Source organism: Anomaloglossus baeobatrachus, chromosome 8 (genome assembly GCF_048569485.1).
Source record: "Anomaloglossus baeobatrachus isolate aAnoBae1 chromosome 8, aAnoBae1.hap1, whole genome shotgun sequence".
Lineage (NCBI taxonomy): Eukaryota > Metazoa > Chordata > Amphibia > Anura > Aromobatidae > Anomaloglossus > Anomaloglossus baeobatrachus.
In genome coordinates this window covers 88,783,169-88,801,073 of record NC_134360.1, presented here as the reverse complement: position 1 = coordinate 88,801,073, position 17,905 = coordinate 88,783,169, and the positions used below count along the sequence as shown (strand labels likewise).

The following is a 17,905-nucleotide window of genomic DNA, read 5'->3' as shown; positions in this document are numbered from 1 at the left end:
TGCACTGCCACTGCTCCAGCCAGACGGTCATAATCAATTTGCAGGCCTGGGAACTGCTCGTGCTGCTGGGCTGTCTGCTGCTGGGCTGTCTGCTGCTGGGCTGTCTGCTGCTGGTGCTGCTGGGCTGTCTGCTGCTGGTGCTGCTGGGCTGTCTGCTGCTGGTGCTGCTGGGCTGTCTGCTGTTGGTGCTGCTGGGCTGTCTGCTGCTGGTGCTGCTGGGCTGTCTACTGCTGGTGCCGCTGGGCTGTCTGCTGCTGGTGCTGCTGGGCTGCCTGCTGCTGCAGTTGCTGGGCTGTCTGCTGCTGCAGTTGCTGGGCTGTCTGCTGCTGGAGTTGCTGGGCTGTCTGCTGCTCGTGCTGCTCGGCTGCCTGCTGTTCGTTTTGCTCGGCTGCCTGTTGCACGTGTTGCCGAGCTCTTTCCTGCTCTCTCAGCTGCTCCCCCTCCTCCTCCTCCATCCTTCCCCGCTCACCTCCCTGCACACCGCTGCGGCCCGCGGCCGCCATTTTGCGCTCCATGTGCACTGCTTTCTCTGCAGCACCCTGCTCCAGCTGTCTGCCACCGCTCCGGAGGAGGTACCGCTCCATGCACGGTCACCTCCCGCTCCTCGCCTCCCCCTCTCCGCCTCCTCCCCCGGCCGTGGGGCTCCTGTAGTCGGTGTGTGGGGCTGAGGAACGCGCGGAGCTCTGTCTCCCGCGTCCTCACATCACAGCACCGGAACCGGAAGTCAGCCTGCTCTTTTTAGGCTGGGAAGAGTCCAATAACCATGGCTCTTCCCACCCTGAGAATACCAGACCCCAGCTGTCCGCTTCACCTTGGCTGGTGATCTAATTTGGGGGGGACCCCACGTTTGTTTTTTTTTTAAAAAAAACGCCTGGGGAGCCCTCCAAATTGATCACCAGCCAAGGTGAAGCTGTCAGCTATGGTTTGGAGGCTACAGCTGTCTGCTTTACCCTAGCTGGCTATCAAAAATAGGGGGGACCCCACGTCGTTTATTTTAATTATTAATTTTTTGGGGAGCTAAATACAAGGCTAGGCACCCTTTAGTGCTACATGAAAGGCACTAAAGGGCGCCAGCTTAGAATATGCAGGGGGTGGGACGTTATATATGTTTGACATCTATCCATTCATCCATTGTAGCATTTTAGGCTTTGTGCCCACAATCAGGATTTGCAGCGTTTTGGGCGCAGAGTGTTTTCCCTGCATCCATAGCGCTGCGTTGTGCAGTAGAAGCACAGTGGAAGGATTTTTAGAAATCTCATGCCCAATGTGCTTCTTTTCTACGCAGCATACACTGACCTGTGGTGCAGCTTCCCGAGCCTCAGCATGTCAATTTATGCTGCAGAGACAAGAGTGTTCTCTGCAGGTAGCATAGAGCTCCACAGCAGCCTGAACCCAAATCGTGGGCATGGGCAGCTGCGTTCTCCCGTGGACAACACTCACATCTCTGCAGGAAGGCTGACACTGTGTACTAGACGCCGTGTTGCTGGATCATGGCCACATAGCCTAAAAGTGAGAAATTTGTTGCTACAGCAACATTTTTGTGAAGTACCTGTGGATTCAAAATGCTTACTATACTCCTGAATAAAATCCAGTTTCCAAAATGGGGTCACTTGTGGGGGGTTTCTGCTGTATAGGTACCCAAGGGGCCCTGCTAATGTGACATGGTGCCCGCAATTTATTTCAACTTTTCCAGAATTCAAATGGTGCTCCTTCCATTCCAAGCCCTCCCATTTATCCAAACATAGGTTTTTGGCCACATGTGGGGTATCCCTGTGCTCATAAGACATTGGATAACAACCTGTGGGGTCTATGGTTTGTTGTTGCCTCTTGAAAAAGTAAGAAATAGGATGCTAAAGCAACATTTTTGTGAAAAAAATGAAAATTTTCAATATGGCAACCTAAGCTTATCAAATTCTGTACTCTTGGATTCAAACTGCTCAATATACACCTAGATAAAAGCCTTGAGGTGTCTTGTTTCCAGAATGGGGTCACTTGTGGGGGACCTCCACTGTTCAGGCACCTTAGGGGCTTTCCAAATGCAACATAGCATCCGCTAATGATTCCAGCCAATTGTGCAGTCAAATGGCGCTCCTTCCCTTCCGAGCCCTGCTGTGCACCCAAACAGTTGATTTTCATCACACATAAGGTATCAGCATACTCAAGAGAAATTGCACAATAAATCTTATGCTGAATTTTTTCCTTTTACACTTGTAAAAAAAAGCTACCTGGTTGAAGTAACAATTTGGTGGTAAAAATGTATTTTTTTATTTTCACAGCTCAACATTATAAACTTCTGTGAAGCACTTGAGGGTTCAGGGTACTCACCAAACATCTAGATAAATTCCTTCAGGGGTCTATTTTCCAAAATGGGGCCACATGTTGGGGAGCTTCACTGTATAGACACCTCAGGGGCTCTCCTAATGCAACATAGCGTCCGCTATTGATTCCAGCCAATTTTGCAGTCAAATGGCGCTCCTTCCCTTCTGAGCCCTGTCATGCGCCCAAACAGTTGATTTCCACCACATATAAGGTATCGCCAAACTCAGGAGAAATTGCACAATAAATTTCATGGTGAATTTTTTCCTGTTACCCTTGTGAAAAAAAAGCTACCTGGTTGAAATAACAATTTTGTGGTAAAATTTTATTTTTTTATTTTCATGGCTCAACGTTATAAAATTCTGTGAAGCACCTGGGGGTTCAGGGTACTCACCAAACATCTAGATAAATTCCTTGAGGAGCCTAGTTTCCAAAATGGGGTCACTTGTGCGGGGTTTCTGCTGTTTAGGTACCTTAGGGGACCTCCAAATGTGACATGGTGCCCACAATCTTTTTCAGCCAAATTTCCTTTCCAAAATTCAAATATTGTTCCTTCCATTCCAAGCCCTCCCATTTCTCCAAACAAAGGTTTCAGACCACATGTGAGATATCACCGCGCTCATAAAAAAGTGGGTAACAAACATTGAGGTCAAATTTTTGGAATTACCTCTTGAAAAAGTGAGAAAATTGATGCTAAAGCAACATTTTTGAGAAAATTATTAAAATTTTCAATATGACAACGTAACGTTAACAAAATCTGTGAAGTACCTGTGGATCCAAAATGCTCACTATACCCCTAGATAGAAGCCTTGAGGGGTCTAGTTTCTAAAATGGCATCACTTGTGAGGGGTTTCTTCTGTTTAGGTACCTTAGCGGACCTGTAAATGCAACATGGTGCCCGCAATCTATTTCAGCCAAATTTGCTTTCCAAAATTCAAATATTGCTCCTTCTGTTCCAAGCCCTCCCGTTTGTCCAAACAGAGGTTTCTGACCACATGTGGGGTATCGGCGCTCATAAGAAAGTGGGGAACAAGTTTTGTGGTTCATTTTGTTGTGTTATTTCTTCTAAAAGTGAATAAATTTGGGTTAGAGCAACATTTTTAGGTAAAATTTAATTTTTGCTTTTTTTCATTCCACATTGCTTTTGTTCATGTGAAGCACCTGAAGGGTTAATAAACTTCTTGAATGTGGTTTTGAGTACTTTGGGGGGTGCAGTTTTTAGAATGGGGTCACTTTTGGGTATTTTCTGTCATCTAGGCCTATCGAAGTCACTTCAAATATGATGTGGTCCCTAAAAAAATCGTTTTGTAAATTTTGATGTAAAAATGAGAAATCGCTGATAAACTTTGAACTCTTCTAACTTCCTAACAAAAAAAAATTTTGTTTCCAAAATTGTGCTTATGTAAAGTAGACAAGTGGAAAATGTTATTTATTAACTATTTTGTGTCACAGAAATCTCTGGTTTAACGGTATAAAAATTAAAAAGTTGAAAATTGCTAAATTTTCAAAATTTTTGCCAAAATTCAATTTTTTTCATAAATAAACGCAAAAAATATTGTCCTAAATTTGGTACTAACATGAAGTCCAATATGTGACGAAAAAACAATCTCAAAATCACCAGGATCCGTTGAAGCGTTCCAGAGCTATAACATAATGAAGTGACACTGGTCAGAATTGCAAAATTTGGTCTGGTCATTAAGGTGAAAATTAGCTCCGTCACTAAGGGGTTAAACAAAGGAGGCCAGGATGGGATACATTATTAAATAAAGGCTGCCGGGATGGGAGAAATAATTACTATATGGGACCAGAAACAGGAATATACATTATTGGTTTATCTTGACAAATAGTAGAGATAATTACTGTAGGGGCTAATTAGGGGACATTATTACTGATGAAATATAATTTAATTTTGAGGATACTGTCTTCCATGGGGGAATAAAAGTCTGACATAGTGTAGAAATTGGGGAAAAAGTGTGGAATATGCTCTGAGAGTGATCGACTATAGGTGACTGTGTGTTATTTTCTGCAGAGTCGCGTTATGGCAGGAAAAAGTGATGGCGGTCAGCACCAGATGAAGAGGAAACGCAAAGATGAATGATTTCAACTAGAGACTTCACTGGTAAGTCAGTGTATTACATGTACACACACACACTATATACTGTATACAGAGCTTCTGTGTATAATGTCACTGGTGATCACTGTATTACCTATACACTATATACAGAGCTCCTTTGTATAATGGCAGTGATGGTAATATTATTGTTAGTATTATTAGTATTGTGGTTTTTATTCATGATTATTATTGTAGTTTTCGGTTACTATGTCATCTGGTCATTGAGAGTTGGTATTTGACCCTTGTATGTGGTTGTATTTGATCACCGTGTGGTGTTAATATGTGATCTGGTCACAGTATGGTGGTATTTCTTTGTTGTATGTGGTATTATTTGGTCACTGTGGTCTGGTCACAGTGTGGCGGTATTTCTTCCTTGGTTGCATTTGGTCACTGTGTGGTGGTAATATGTGGTCTCATCATAGTGTTCCAGAATTTCTCCCTTGTATGTGGTATTATTCGGTCACTATGTGGTCTGGTCATGGTTTGACGGTAGATCTCCCTTGTATGTGATATTATTGGTCTTGGGATAGTGGATTGTGTAGTGTAACAAGGTCACTTTTTCTCTCTAATATCAATATGGGGAAGATTCATTATTTCCAATAGAGATTAAATACTTAAACATTTAACCTCTCCCTGTCCTGTGATTATTACACGGCAGGAAATATTTACTTACAGAGGTTCTTGTCTGAAAACAGGTAATAACCTTTTCTAAGGCCATGTGCACACACTCAGTATTTGGTGAGTTTTTTACCTCAGTGTTTGTAGCAAAGCCAGGAGCGGTAAAATCAGAGGAAAAGTATAATAGAAATGTGATGCCCCTGAACTAATCAGGGTGTCACAGGGAACTGCACTCCTTTCTTTTACGGTGCAGAACTCACCCTCCATGGTTCTGGGATTCTAACCTTTGGTATTGCTCCATCAGCATTCAAATCCTAACCACACCTGACACCACACCCTGTTAGGCACACCAGTGGGTGGTCTAGCTGGAAAAGGGCCACCCGCCTAGGGTCAGACAGACTGGTGGGAGGGACATAGTCAGTTAAGTGGTAGCCCTCAGAGAGTGAGGAGCTGAGGGAGTTGGAGCTCCCTGGGAGACTTTGGTTGGGTCGCAGACGGTGGTCTGGGACCGGAGGAGTCGGAGACCCAGTCGCAGGGTATTGGAGAAGGGTGCCCAAACTTAGTTTTGGAGCACGGTCGGCACCGGAAAATCTAGTAAACGGACTGGTACTGAGCACGGCGGGGCACTGGACCCTAGATCAGGGAGTAGCTTCACGCAACCTGATAATTAACCAGTGGAGGATAGTTTCTTTATGAACTTTCCCCAAGAGCTCAGAGATCGAAGGCACCAATACCAACGGGGACGGATTCCCGGACGAGCTCCCCTGAGTGGCAGCGGCACCCAGAGACTTGGTTTACTCCTGTGTCTGCTTAATGGTCGCACCAACATCCACACAACCTGAGTGAGTACGCTGCTCTTCCCTGAATCTCCCCGCCTGGCCTGCACCACACTCCCCTATGCCTCCACCATCCAGAGTCCCGGGGCCTACCCTACCCGTGGAGGGAACGTTATCTCCCACAGGTGGTGTCACGAACACTAACCCCCTGTAAATAGTTCCCCCCACTTTTTATTTTCGAGTGGCCGCAAGCCCCCGGTTCCGGAGACCCTCGAGCTACAGCAACCCCGGATCTGAGCTGTCCGACTGCTGCAGGGGCAGTACAGAAACATGGGCACCACTTCTGGATTTTCCACCCACTTTTGGTTTTGGCTACAAGTACTGATGTAACAAACTGACCAAATACTAAACGTGTGAACGTGGCCTAAGGATTAGTGACAACTTATTTACCAGTAGGGGGTCTGATTGCTGAGACCTGCACTGACTGGCAAAATGTGCAACTTTTATCCCCATTGGAGCTCATGTCTGACTCGACCCCTGATTCATTCATTCCTTAATGGCTGCCGCGTGCTTTTCTTGGCTTTTTCTGACCGCCCCATAGAGGTGAATAAAGCTGCGGTCCTCATCCCACCTGTTGCCGCTGCATTTTATAATGGGGATAAAGTGTCCTGTCAGGGATAAAAGTTCCTCATTTTTCCAGTCGGTGCGGTATCCACTGGTCGGATTCTACTGATCAATAAGTTATAACCTATCTAACCTGTGGATTGGGGATAACTTGTGACTTAAGACACTCAACTGCAAACTACTGTAATTGTACATCACTTATGGTGCACAGGAGATGTGCAGGGGCCGCCTGTGCTTTACAGTCAGCCCTCCACTATAATGGGGTCGGGGATAACAACTAACAGGTATTTGCATATAACTGTAAGGTGGGCCCCTGGAGTAAATTTCCCTGGCGGGCCCCAGACACCCCAGTCTATATATAAGGTTTAAAGGAATTTATTCACCTAACTTACCACCTATTCAAAGAATAGGTGATAAGTTTCTCATCGCTGTAGGTCTCGTCACTTGGACCTACACCAAAACTGAAAACAGCTCAGAAGTCCTCTGCTTAAATGGAGCAATTATTAGTTTGTATGCACACAATTGCTATATGAGTCACCTATAGGACTAGGTCAATCTGTCCCATAGCGAATGAATGTGGATAGGTGATAAGTTGCTATGATGTTCCAACCCCTTTATGCCATAATAAACTCCTCCCTTAAGAAATTATGAGAAAACTTACCTCATTCAGAGCTTCACATTTGTCTTGACTACGTGCTAAAAGATATAGTACGGCTCTAACTACATATGAAGGAACCTGATCACCATGGCTTTGCACAGAATGAAGAAAACTTTGGACTGTCCACCACAAGTCAGTCTCTGATATAAATCTATACATAAAGAAAACCAAAGTTATACTAATCCACACTACTACAGTATCTACTACTAACTACTATTACTACTACCAGATTATGCATAGACAAATTGTTTGGTTTGGGGGGGTGGTTAGGAAAAAATGCCTATTAGTAAGGTCCACACAACTGTATTGCTCTTCACTAACCCCTTTAAACCACTGGCAATTTTCCGTTTTTCGTTTTCGTTTTTTGCTCCTCTTCTTCAGAGAGCCATAACTTTTTTATTTGTCTTGTCAATTTGACCATATAAGAGCTTAATTTTTGTAGGATACATTGTACTTTTGAATGAAGTTATTAGTTCTACCATATAGTGTACTGGAAAATGGGAAAAAAAATTCAAGTGTGGTGAAATTGCAAAAAAAAGTGCAATTACATAATTGTTTTTGAGACATGTTATTCACCATGTTCACTGTATGGTAAAACTGATATGTCAGTATGATGCCTCAGGTCATTATGAGTTTATAGATACCAAACATGTATACTTTTACTTTAATCTAAAAGGTTAAAACAAATTCAGAAGTTTGGCCAAAAAAAGAATGTCGCTTTTTCCACCATTTTCTGAGACCAGTAGCGTTCTCATTGTTCGGGATCTGGGGCTTAGTGATGGCTTATTTTTTACGTCTTGAGCTGATGTTTTTAATTATTCCATTTTTGTGTAGATGCTATGTTTTAATCGCCTGTTATTGCATTTGAAAAAAATTTTGTGGCAACAAAAAAACGTAATGTTGGCGTTTGAATTTTTTTCCCACCACGCGGTGTACTGATCAGATTAATTAATCTTATATTTTGATAGATCAGGCATTTCTGAACATGGCGATATCTAACATGTGTATATTTCTTATTTTTTTAACTGTTTTATTTTCATTGTCATTTGAACTTTTAATTTTTTTTATTTTTTCATATTCTTAAAAACTTTTTTTATATTTTTCATTTATTTTACTAGTCCCCTTAGGGGACTTTATGCCTGCCCAGTCTGATCACTTGTTCATTTCTGTTGATCAGAGCTTTACAGCTCTGATGAGCATGTATGCAGCGTTCCTGTGTGAGCCAATGGTATAGTGGTATAGTCAGACCTCATATGCTACAGTAATTACAAAGGGCCACTTACCCTACAATTGCAATGAGAGAGACCAGCTGGGGTTGGAGGAGGTATCTTTTCATGTCAGTAAAGCAAAAAATCTACATCTTTCCTGCTTTATTTTCCAACATACAGGATAACAAAATCACTGATGTCACCACACAATCCACAAAAATAAGAAAATTCACTGACCTACCATATAAACAATCTTTTATTGCTATAATTTAAAAACCTTGTCCACCAACAAGTGTAGATCTGTCAAGCACAACAACCCATTATTTGAGTCCTCAATAAAACTAGAACCAATAGCACCTAATTCTATGAAGCCTGGGTCCCCACATTAACGGACTTATTGCACTATTATTCAACATCACTACGTACATCAGACCTAATATTGGATTCCACGTAATATGATAGCAGATACACAATGCAATCAGCACTGTCAATTATGATTCATGCTAAATTAATTAACATGTACCCCTAGTTACTCGTAATTATACGTTATCCACAATTTTTTAATTTTAATCAGCTGGAATCAATATCATTAGGATCACCACCGATTTTATTATGAACTGTATAGGATTTCAATGTACAGATGTACACTTGTGCTGAGGTGCAATATTTCCCGTATCGGGTCTAAATGCACATTTGTAGACTAGTGCAATTTTCCTTAAAACCCTGATATTCTGATGCTAAAGTTGTATTAAATTATTTTTTATTCATGAAATTCATGAAATAATTAAAAAAAAAAGGGCTTACCTATATTTTTGGTTCCCAGCTAGGTACAAATAGGCAGCTGGGGGCTGAGGGCAGCCCGTACCTACCTGCTGTACTTGGCTGGCATACAAAAATATGGCGAAGCCCATGTCAATTTTTATTTTTTAAAATTCATTAAAAAAAAACCCCAAACACATAACCCTAACCCTAGGTTTAGGGGTAAATAAAAAATGTGTGGGCTCCCGCTGCATTTTCTATTGCTAGCTAGGGGTAACCCAAGCAGCTACTGGCTGCTAACCACCACTGCTTGGTGTTACCTTCACTGGCAATGAAAATCCAGGGAAGCCCTTTTTTTGTTTGTTTCTTGTTTTGTTTTTTTTTCCAAAAAACTAAAAAAAAATTATCTGGGCTTTGCCATAATTTTGTATGCTAGCCATGTACAGCAGGCAGGTACGGGCTGCTCCCAAGACACAGCTGCCTATTTGTACCCAGCTGGGAGCCAAAAATATAGGGAATTTAATTATTTCATGAATTAAAAAAAATGACATGGGCCTCGCCCACTTTTTGGGTCCAGCCAGGTACAACTAGGCAGTTGGGGACTGGAATCCGCAGCGCAGTGTGGCCCAAGCTTTATGCCCCCCCCCACTATAAATTACAGTCCACAGCCGCCACAAAAAATGGCACTTTCATAGAAGCGTTATCTTCTGGTGCTGTATTCAACTCTTCTAGCGGCCCTGGTGCCGGGTGGCATGCTGGGTAATAAGGGGTTAATACCAGCTTTGTTTTTACCAGCTGGTATTAAGCCCGAGATTCTTAATGTCAAGCCAAGTTAGACCTGGCATTTAAGACTCTCCAATAAAGGGTTAAAAAAAGACACCACACAGACAAAAAATACTTTATTAGAAATAAATACATAGACACTTAGGTACTTCATCTTTATTACTCCCTCTCACTGCTCCACGATCCTGGTCTTCTGTCTTCTTCAACCAATCTAGCTCTGCTATATCAGAAAGCACGGGGGGAGGAAAAACGCTTCTACACCATAATCACTCAATGAGTGAGCAGAGACTGTGGGTTGGTAAGCAGTGACGTCACCGCTGCCACCGTTGTCATAGTAATCTAACGAGAGGGTTACTATAGCAACGGTGATCTCTGATCACCTGATTTCCAGCGCCGCTATTCACCGGCTCCTGTAAGAGCCGGTAAATAACGGCAACGGTAAACAGGGAGTTATCTCCTGTGGCTCTTGCAGGAGTCGGTGAATAGCGGTGTCGGTAATCAGGTGATCAGAGAAATAAAACACAACACAATTAGTGACTCCATCTTTATTGAACTAAAACCCCCTTCCTCCGCCGTAGTCCTGGGTCGAGGGTCCAGCGATGTCCAATCCGGATCTAATATCATCTGATTGGTTTGCCAGAAGGCAGACCAATTAGATGATGTGTCAGGTTCAAGGACGTGAATCAGATGAAACATCGGCTAATAGTTTAAATGCGGGCATTAAGAAGCCAGCTTTTCACCGCTCGACTTAAACAATCAGTATAAAAAAAATAACTTATACTCCCCTCTCTGTAAACTCCCGGGACACGTCCGATCAGCTCCAGGACCTGCTGGATAGCAGCTGATGCTGTCACCTGACAGCATCATCTGATCGTTTAAACCGGCTGGGCGGTAAAAAGCCGGCTTTTGACAGGACTTAAACAATCAGATGACGCTGTCTGGTGACAGCATCAGCTGATTACCGGGAGGTTCTGGAGCCGATAGGACGTGTCTCGGGAATCTGCAGAGAGGTGAGTATGCTATTTTTTTTTCTCCTGTTCACTTTTGATTTCACTTAGCAGTGAATGTACAGGCAGAGAAAAGCTGATGCACATACGCTACTAAGCGAAAGTGCATGTCACACATGTCACATGTGAGGAAGAACACAGGATTCTTCCTCTCCCTAATACCCAGACAACATTGTTCACAGCAGTGACCTGGGAATCAGAAATGCTTACAGGGGTCTTCCCCATGCTGTTCCCATGTCATTTGAGCACTGTTCTTATACATTTGTGCTATTTTTAGGCTTCCTGCAGATTGCCGGGGGTGCTGCCGGAAAAATGCTCTTGTTTCCCATAGATTAACATTGGGCTCGGAGCTTGGGTCGAGAACTTGAGCATTTCAATATGCTCGATCCGAGCATCGAGCACCCGAGCATTTTACTGATGACTCATACCTAGTGATAATCAATTGTGCTCCTAACGAGTGCAGCAATATTACTAGCAGCACCCCGTTATTACTGTACAGCACTGCTCAGTACTACAATCTGAGAAGCATTATTCCCTAAACAGTTTGTAGTCCTCAAGTTTAATTTATACTTTTATCAGGAATACGCTAAGCTGCTGCATCACATCATGATGCTAGATGCAATGGCTACTGATATAGGAACGCCACTCGTGGAACCATAAAGCTTAAATAATGTCAGCTATATCCAATCCTTCCGCAATGAAAGATCCAATAGTTAATTTCCTGGTGCCGATACTATTCAATCCGTCACAGCCCATCATACCGTGATGTACTGCACTCACCCGGCTATATGACGATGAAGAGGCCAATCATCATCTCCTGATATCAGTATGCAAAGGGACGAGTCTGTCAGCCAATCAATCACTGCCCTGTCATATCATGGCGCATAGAATCTGCCCATCTCCATGGCAATGAAAGTCTAATCAGTTGCCTCAGCATCTATTGTCAGATCAGGTCCCATAAACCCAATCTGCACTCCAGGTGAATCAGCATAAAGCCAATAAAAATACAAATACCCGCAGGTACCCCATTGCTTCAAGTTGTTATTCTCGGCACATCCCTGACAACCATCCTATCCCTGAAACCAACAAAGTATCAGGGATTATATCCCACTTGGGCAATAGCAATCATAATATGGTAAGCTTCAACATAATATTCAATAGATTTAAAAAAGGGGAAATGTTGAAACCTGGAATTTTAGGAAAGCTGATTTCAACAAATTAAGGTAAGAGCTTACTGTAAATGTGTAGATTGGGACAATAGAGGGTAAGCTGTGCTCAACTGCTATGGCCCTGGTGCTCGGGAGAAAAAAGTCCAAATATCAAAATATGTACCCCGGCACACAGTAAAGAAAAATGAACAGTCCAGGTATTGTGGTATGCTTGTGCTCTTTTATTATTTCATGTATTAAACGGTTCTGTCTGACGTTGCGGCTCACGAAAGAGCCTTCATCAGAGACAGGTGAGTACTGGAACATACATGGTATAAAAAAGGAAAAACAAGGTGTTTTTACAATCATATTATGATATGGCATCAATAAACAGAATCATAAACCAACAAATAACCTATATGGGATAGGAGGGGGAAGGGGGGGAGGGGATTTGTCAATGGTGCAATAGTGAAAATGTGAAACACAGAGGTATACTACCGTACTAGGTGAGAGAAGTGGAAATAAGGAGAAAAAAGGGGAAAAAGGGAAAACGAGATGAAAAGACAAGGTAAGGGGACTAGCATATGAGAGAAAAGGAGAAAAGGTGAAAAAAGGGCAAAAAAAGGAGAAAAGGGAGAAAAAAGGAGAGAAAAAGAAAGAAGAAGAATACATGAAACAATAAAAGAGCACAAGCATACCACAATACCTGGACTGTTCATTTTCTTTACTGTGTGCCGGGGTACATATTTTGATAGATTGGGACAATGTCATGGTAACTGGGGATTCCAAACATAAATGGGGTAAGTTTAAGGATATACTACTAGAATCCTGTAAAAAACTTATACCCTCTGGTAATAAAATGTCCAGGAATAAAAAGAAACCACTATGGATAAATAAGATTGTACAAAGTATAATAAAACAAAAACAAAGAACGTTTAAACTCTTGAAGGCTGAGAATACAGAAATAGCATTTCAGAAGTATAAAGATATCAATAGGAAATGCCAAAAAGGAAATCAAACAAGCAAAATTAGCTACTGAAACAAAAATCGCCAAGGACATTAAAATAAATGCCAATTTTTTTATAAATACATTAGTGCCAAAAGGAAAACAAAGGATGGTATCGGCCCCTTAAAATATAATAACAAGTTAGTTATAGAGGACAAACAAAAGACTGAGATATTAAATAGGTATTTCTCATCTGTGTTCACCAAGGAACTGACTGTATCAGGCATCATTCAACAAGTGAAAAATCAAAGTTCACCACCCGATATAATTAATTTAACACAAGAAGTTCGCCTACGTTTGAGTAAATTAAACATTGACAAATCCCCAGGGTCAGATGGCATTCATCCACGAATATTGAGGGAATTGAGCTCTGTAATTGACAGACCGCTGTATCTCATCTTTTTAGACTCGCTTGTAACAGGGTTGGTGCCTCAGGATTGGAAGATTGCTGATGTGGTAACAATATTTTCCGTGTTGAAACTCCTAACAGAAGCTCCACGGACCTTTTTGATTTGAATATTTAAGAAAGGTAAGAGGGTGGTACAGGCAACTACCGTTCAGTAAGCCTGACATCAGTAGTATGCAAAGTTTTTGAGGACATTTTAAGGGATGACATGCAAAAATATGTTGCAGAAAATAATATAATAACTGACAGACAGCATGCATTTATGAAAGATAAGTCCTGTCTAACCAACCTGTTGGGGTTCTATGAGGAGGTAAGTGCAAACCTGGATATTGGTAATGCAGCTGATGTGATTTATTTGGACTTTGCAAAGGCATTTGATACTGTACCACATAATAGCCTTATACTAAAGCTCCAGAAGCAAGGACTAGGGGAAACTATATGCAACTGTGTAAGGAATTAGCTAAAAGATAGGAAACTAAGAGTAGTCATAAACGATACATTTCTAAATGAGCTATAGTCAGCAGTGGGGTGCCAAAGGGATCTGTGCTAGGATTGATTACTTTTAATCTCTATATTAAAGGGAACCTGTCACCACTTTTTTGGACTATAAGCTGCGGCCACCACCACTGGGCTCTTATACAGTATACAGCATTCTAACATGCTGTATATAGAGAACAATAGAAGAAAATCGGGTTTTTATCAGCCGTGCCAATGATCACTTCTCAGGTATTCAGATTAATGGATCTTTTATTTTGCACAGGTCTATGCGTTTCTGGAGTCTCAGCTCCCTTCCTCAGGACCATCAGGCATAAGAACACATCACATTTTCGGCTTCTTTCTGAACCCTGTGTGCATGACGCGGCTACATCATACACATTCGCCGGTCCTAAGCATGCGCATAACAATACTTTGCTCAGGGCAGATCAAAGTGCGTCTGCTCAGGACCAGAATGCCGGCGAGTGTGGATGACGTCAGACCCGTCATGCACCGCGGCTAGAGAAGAAAAAGAACAAAAATGGCAGAAAGAGTTGGCTCAGGCACCAGACAACGGAGACCCCTATTAGGCCCTCATCCACCGCAGCGCGACCATTAGGTAAGTATTATAAAGTGTTTTTTATGTTGTCACAGTGGCCTGGGCTCTTATATACACCATGTTAGAATGCTGTATATAAGAGCCCGGTGGTGGTGGCCGCAGCTTATAGTCCAAAAAAGTGGTGACAGGTTCCCTTTAATGACGTTGTGGATGGGATTGATAGTAAAGTGTCAGTCTTTACTAATGACACCAAACTATATGTACGTAGGATATTAAAAACTGAGTTTGTTAGTACAATATTACAAAAAGATCTGGATAAGATGTCAGAATGGGCAGATACTTGGCAAATGAGATTTAATGTTGATAAATGTAAAGTAATGCGCCTAGGATGGAGTAATCCTATAGCTGCGTATACATTAAATGAAAGTAAACTCGGGACTACAGAACAGGAAAAGGACTTGGGTATTCTGGTTACAAATAAGCTGAGTAGCAGCACTCAATGTCAAGCAGCAGTTGCTAAAGCAAACAAGATTTTAGGGTGTATAAAAAAAAAGAGATTAGATCCCGTGATCCAAGCGTATTGTTACCCCTCTATAAATCACTTGTAAGGCCACATCTAGTCTATGGGATCCAGTTTTGGGCTCCACATTTTAAGAAGGACATTCAGACGTTAGAGTCAGTTCAAAGGCAGCTAACTAGACTACTACAAGGAATGGAAGGCCTCACATATGATGAGAGGTTGAAAAAGTTAGATATGTTTAGCTTAGAAAAAAGACGTCTCAGAGGAGATCTCATTTATATGTATAAATACATGTGTGGTCAATATAAAGAACTGGCACATGACTTATTTCTTCCAAAGACAATACTAAGGACCAGGGGGGCACTCACTGCAAGTGGAAGAAAAGCGATTCTGCCAGCTAAATAGGAAAGGGTTCTTTACAGTTAGAGCAGTCAGACTGTGGAATGCCCTACCACAAGAGGTAGTAATGGCAGATACTATAACAGCTTTTAAAAAAGGGCTGGATGATTTCCTCAGTACACATAACATTGTTGGTTACAAGTGACTTAGGGACAAAATGTAAAATTGGTGGAGGCAGGTTGAACTAGATGGACCTAGTGTTACGGTTGCTGTGGCACTGGAGTCTATGTCCAGATTTCTTGCTACTGCACATGTGCGAGCACTGGAGACTATCTCCAGATTTCTTACTACTGCACATGTGCAAGCGCTGGAGACTAAGTCCTATCTTGGAGCCATTGCACATGTGCGGGTGACATCATCGCTGACACGAGGTCACATGTCTCTGACACCTTCTATGCCGATTGGCTGCTGGTCATGTGCTTGTGACACGTGGTCACATGTCTCTGACAGCTTCTATGCCGATTGGTCGCTGGTCATGTGCTTGTGACGCTTTGCTCGGTGATAGGCCAGCGTGACGTCATTCCTGTCGTTCTGGCAGCGGATTGGCTCTGGTGTCCTCCATCTTGGATGAGGCACAGAGTCTATATAAGACCCTGACGCACACCGCATGGCGCTCAGTCCTCTTGGTTCATGCATGAGAGTAGACGCTCTGTGCACGTTCCTCTAGGCATCTCTCTGTCTATGCTAGGTGAGCGCTACCGGCAGGGTAGCGTTCTTATACCTTACAGCTTTGGCTGCAGTCCGTATCCTTACCTCTTAGGGGAGCGGACATAGGCAGGTGCCTGAGGCACATGGTCCAGCTGGGCCTTGTGATTCTACTCGTAGGTGGACGTTGCCGCTAGGGTAACGTTCCTTATACTGCGTCTGGCAGTTGTTCGTATCCTCGCACACTAGGTGAGCGAACAGAGGTAGGAGCTTTGTGCAGCTTATGCTGCTGTCCGTCTCTTTTGCACCACTAGAAGAGCGGACCTAGGCAGGTGCCATATCTAGTGGTTCGTGTCCTCGCACACTAGTGGAGCGAACGCAGGTAGGAGCTTTGTGCGGCTTACGCGACTGTTCGTCTCTTTTGCACCACTAGAAGAGCGGACCTAGGCAGGTGCCATATCTAGTGGTTCGTGTCCTCGCACATTGGTGGAGCAAACGCAGGTAGGAGCTTTGTGCGGCTTACACTGCTGTCCGTCTCCTGGCACCACTAGAGGAACGGACCTAGGTAGGTGCCATTTCACACTCACTGCCTTTGTCTCTGTGATTATTAACAGAGACCATTCCACACACCCTCCAAGTAAGGGAGGAATTGTCTTATTTACTAATTATATTCCTCTTTGAGTTTAACAGAGGTATTGCACTCTGCCATAGTCTGCAGCAGAGTCTTTGCACGGTGGACCCTGACTGTCTGTTACTCCTTTAGGTTTTATTATCAGACAGCCCCCCGTAACACCTAGGTCTTTTTTTCAACCTATGTAACTATATAACTACCAACATTACCTATATACAGCTAACTTATCACCACCTATACTAACCTAATACTCACAAAATTACCTTGTCCAGCAAAAACAAGGTGCTACACACAGTGTGCTTATCCTCCAAATTGTGTATCAGACCAAAATCAAGCAGTTATCCAAAACAAAAACTGCACAGAAAAGCCAATAGAAATTGTTGTAGACAGGTGCCCACTTGTTGAAACAATTATAGTAAGCAATATTATTATACGGACAAACATAGTGAAAAGCAGGTAAGCAGTTACCAATCATAGTTGGCACATTGCCACTACTACCCAGCTACCAGTTGCCCTAGTTTTTTCAATAATTGGCACTTAATCTTCAACTTGAAGGACAATCATAATGCTCTTAGGATCATTTGAGGTTCTATCTACCTAACAGCAAAAAGTGGCCCAATAATGACACTTCCTCCCCCAATTTGATCCCAGTAGATGACACAACCAACTTCACTATGGCCCATCTCAGTTAAACCTTCCGGTAAAATAGTGTTTAATATATACATCCATTTACCTTCTTCCCTAAGAATTTTCTTATCCCAGTCACCCCGTCTTGGTGACTGTCTAATGCTCTCAATCTCCTGAAACTTTAAACAACCCACATTTCCACCGTGTTTTAACCATGAACCTACTGTTCATTTAGGGGGGAAATGTGTACCGCCCTGAGAGGGGCCGGCCGCTCCGCAGCTCGGGCCGAGCCGCTCGATGTCCGGGCTCGGGTTGTCGGTGGCACAAGCGCCTCCGGACCGGGGGCCACATCGCTCTGTTAAGGGGAGGCAGTGGGGTGGGGGTGGTGTGGGACGAGGTGCGCAGCCGGGGGCCGCGTTGTCGTCGCACGGGTCGTGACGCCACCCACGGGTCGTGGTGAAGGGATGCACCACCGCTGTGGCTGCAGTGAATGGGGGCCCCCGGGATTGGTGTTGAAGGCGCAGCCTGGATGTCAGCCCATCCGTGGGTAGGGGCGGTGTGTCCCGGGGCGCGGTGGGACGGGCGGTGATGTCGGGGTACAAGGTGCCGCGCTGCGGTGCAGTGTCAT

General features: G+C 43.3%; 1 protein-coding gene across 1 annotated transcript in view; it reads right to left on the bottom strand.

The window, feature by feature from the left end:
• Nucleotides 1-17,905, bottom strand: part of MEI1 (meiotic double-stranded break formation protein 1) — a 902,984-nt gene that overhangs the window by 172,413 nt on the left and 712,666 nt on the right. Inside the window, exon 19 of the mRNA XM_075321882.1 lies at nt 7,109-7,256. Within this exon, the coding sequence (XP_075177997.1) occupies nt 7,109-7,256 (148 nt within the window). The remainder of the gene's footprint in view (nt 1-7,108; nt 7,257-17,905) is intronic.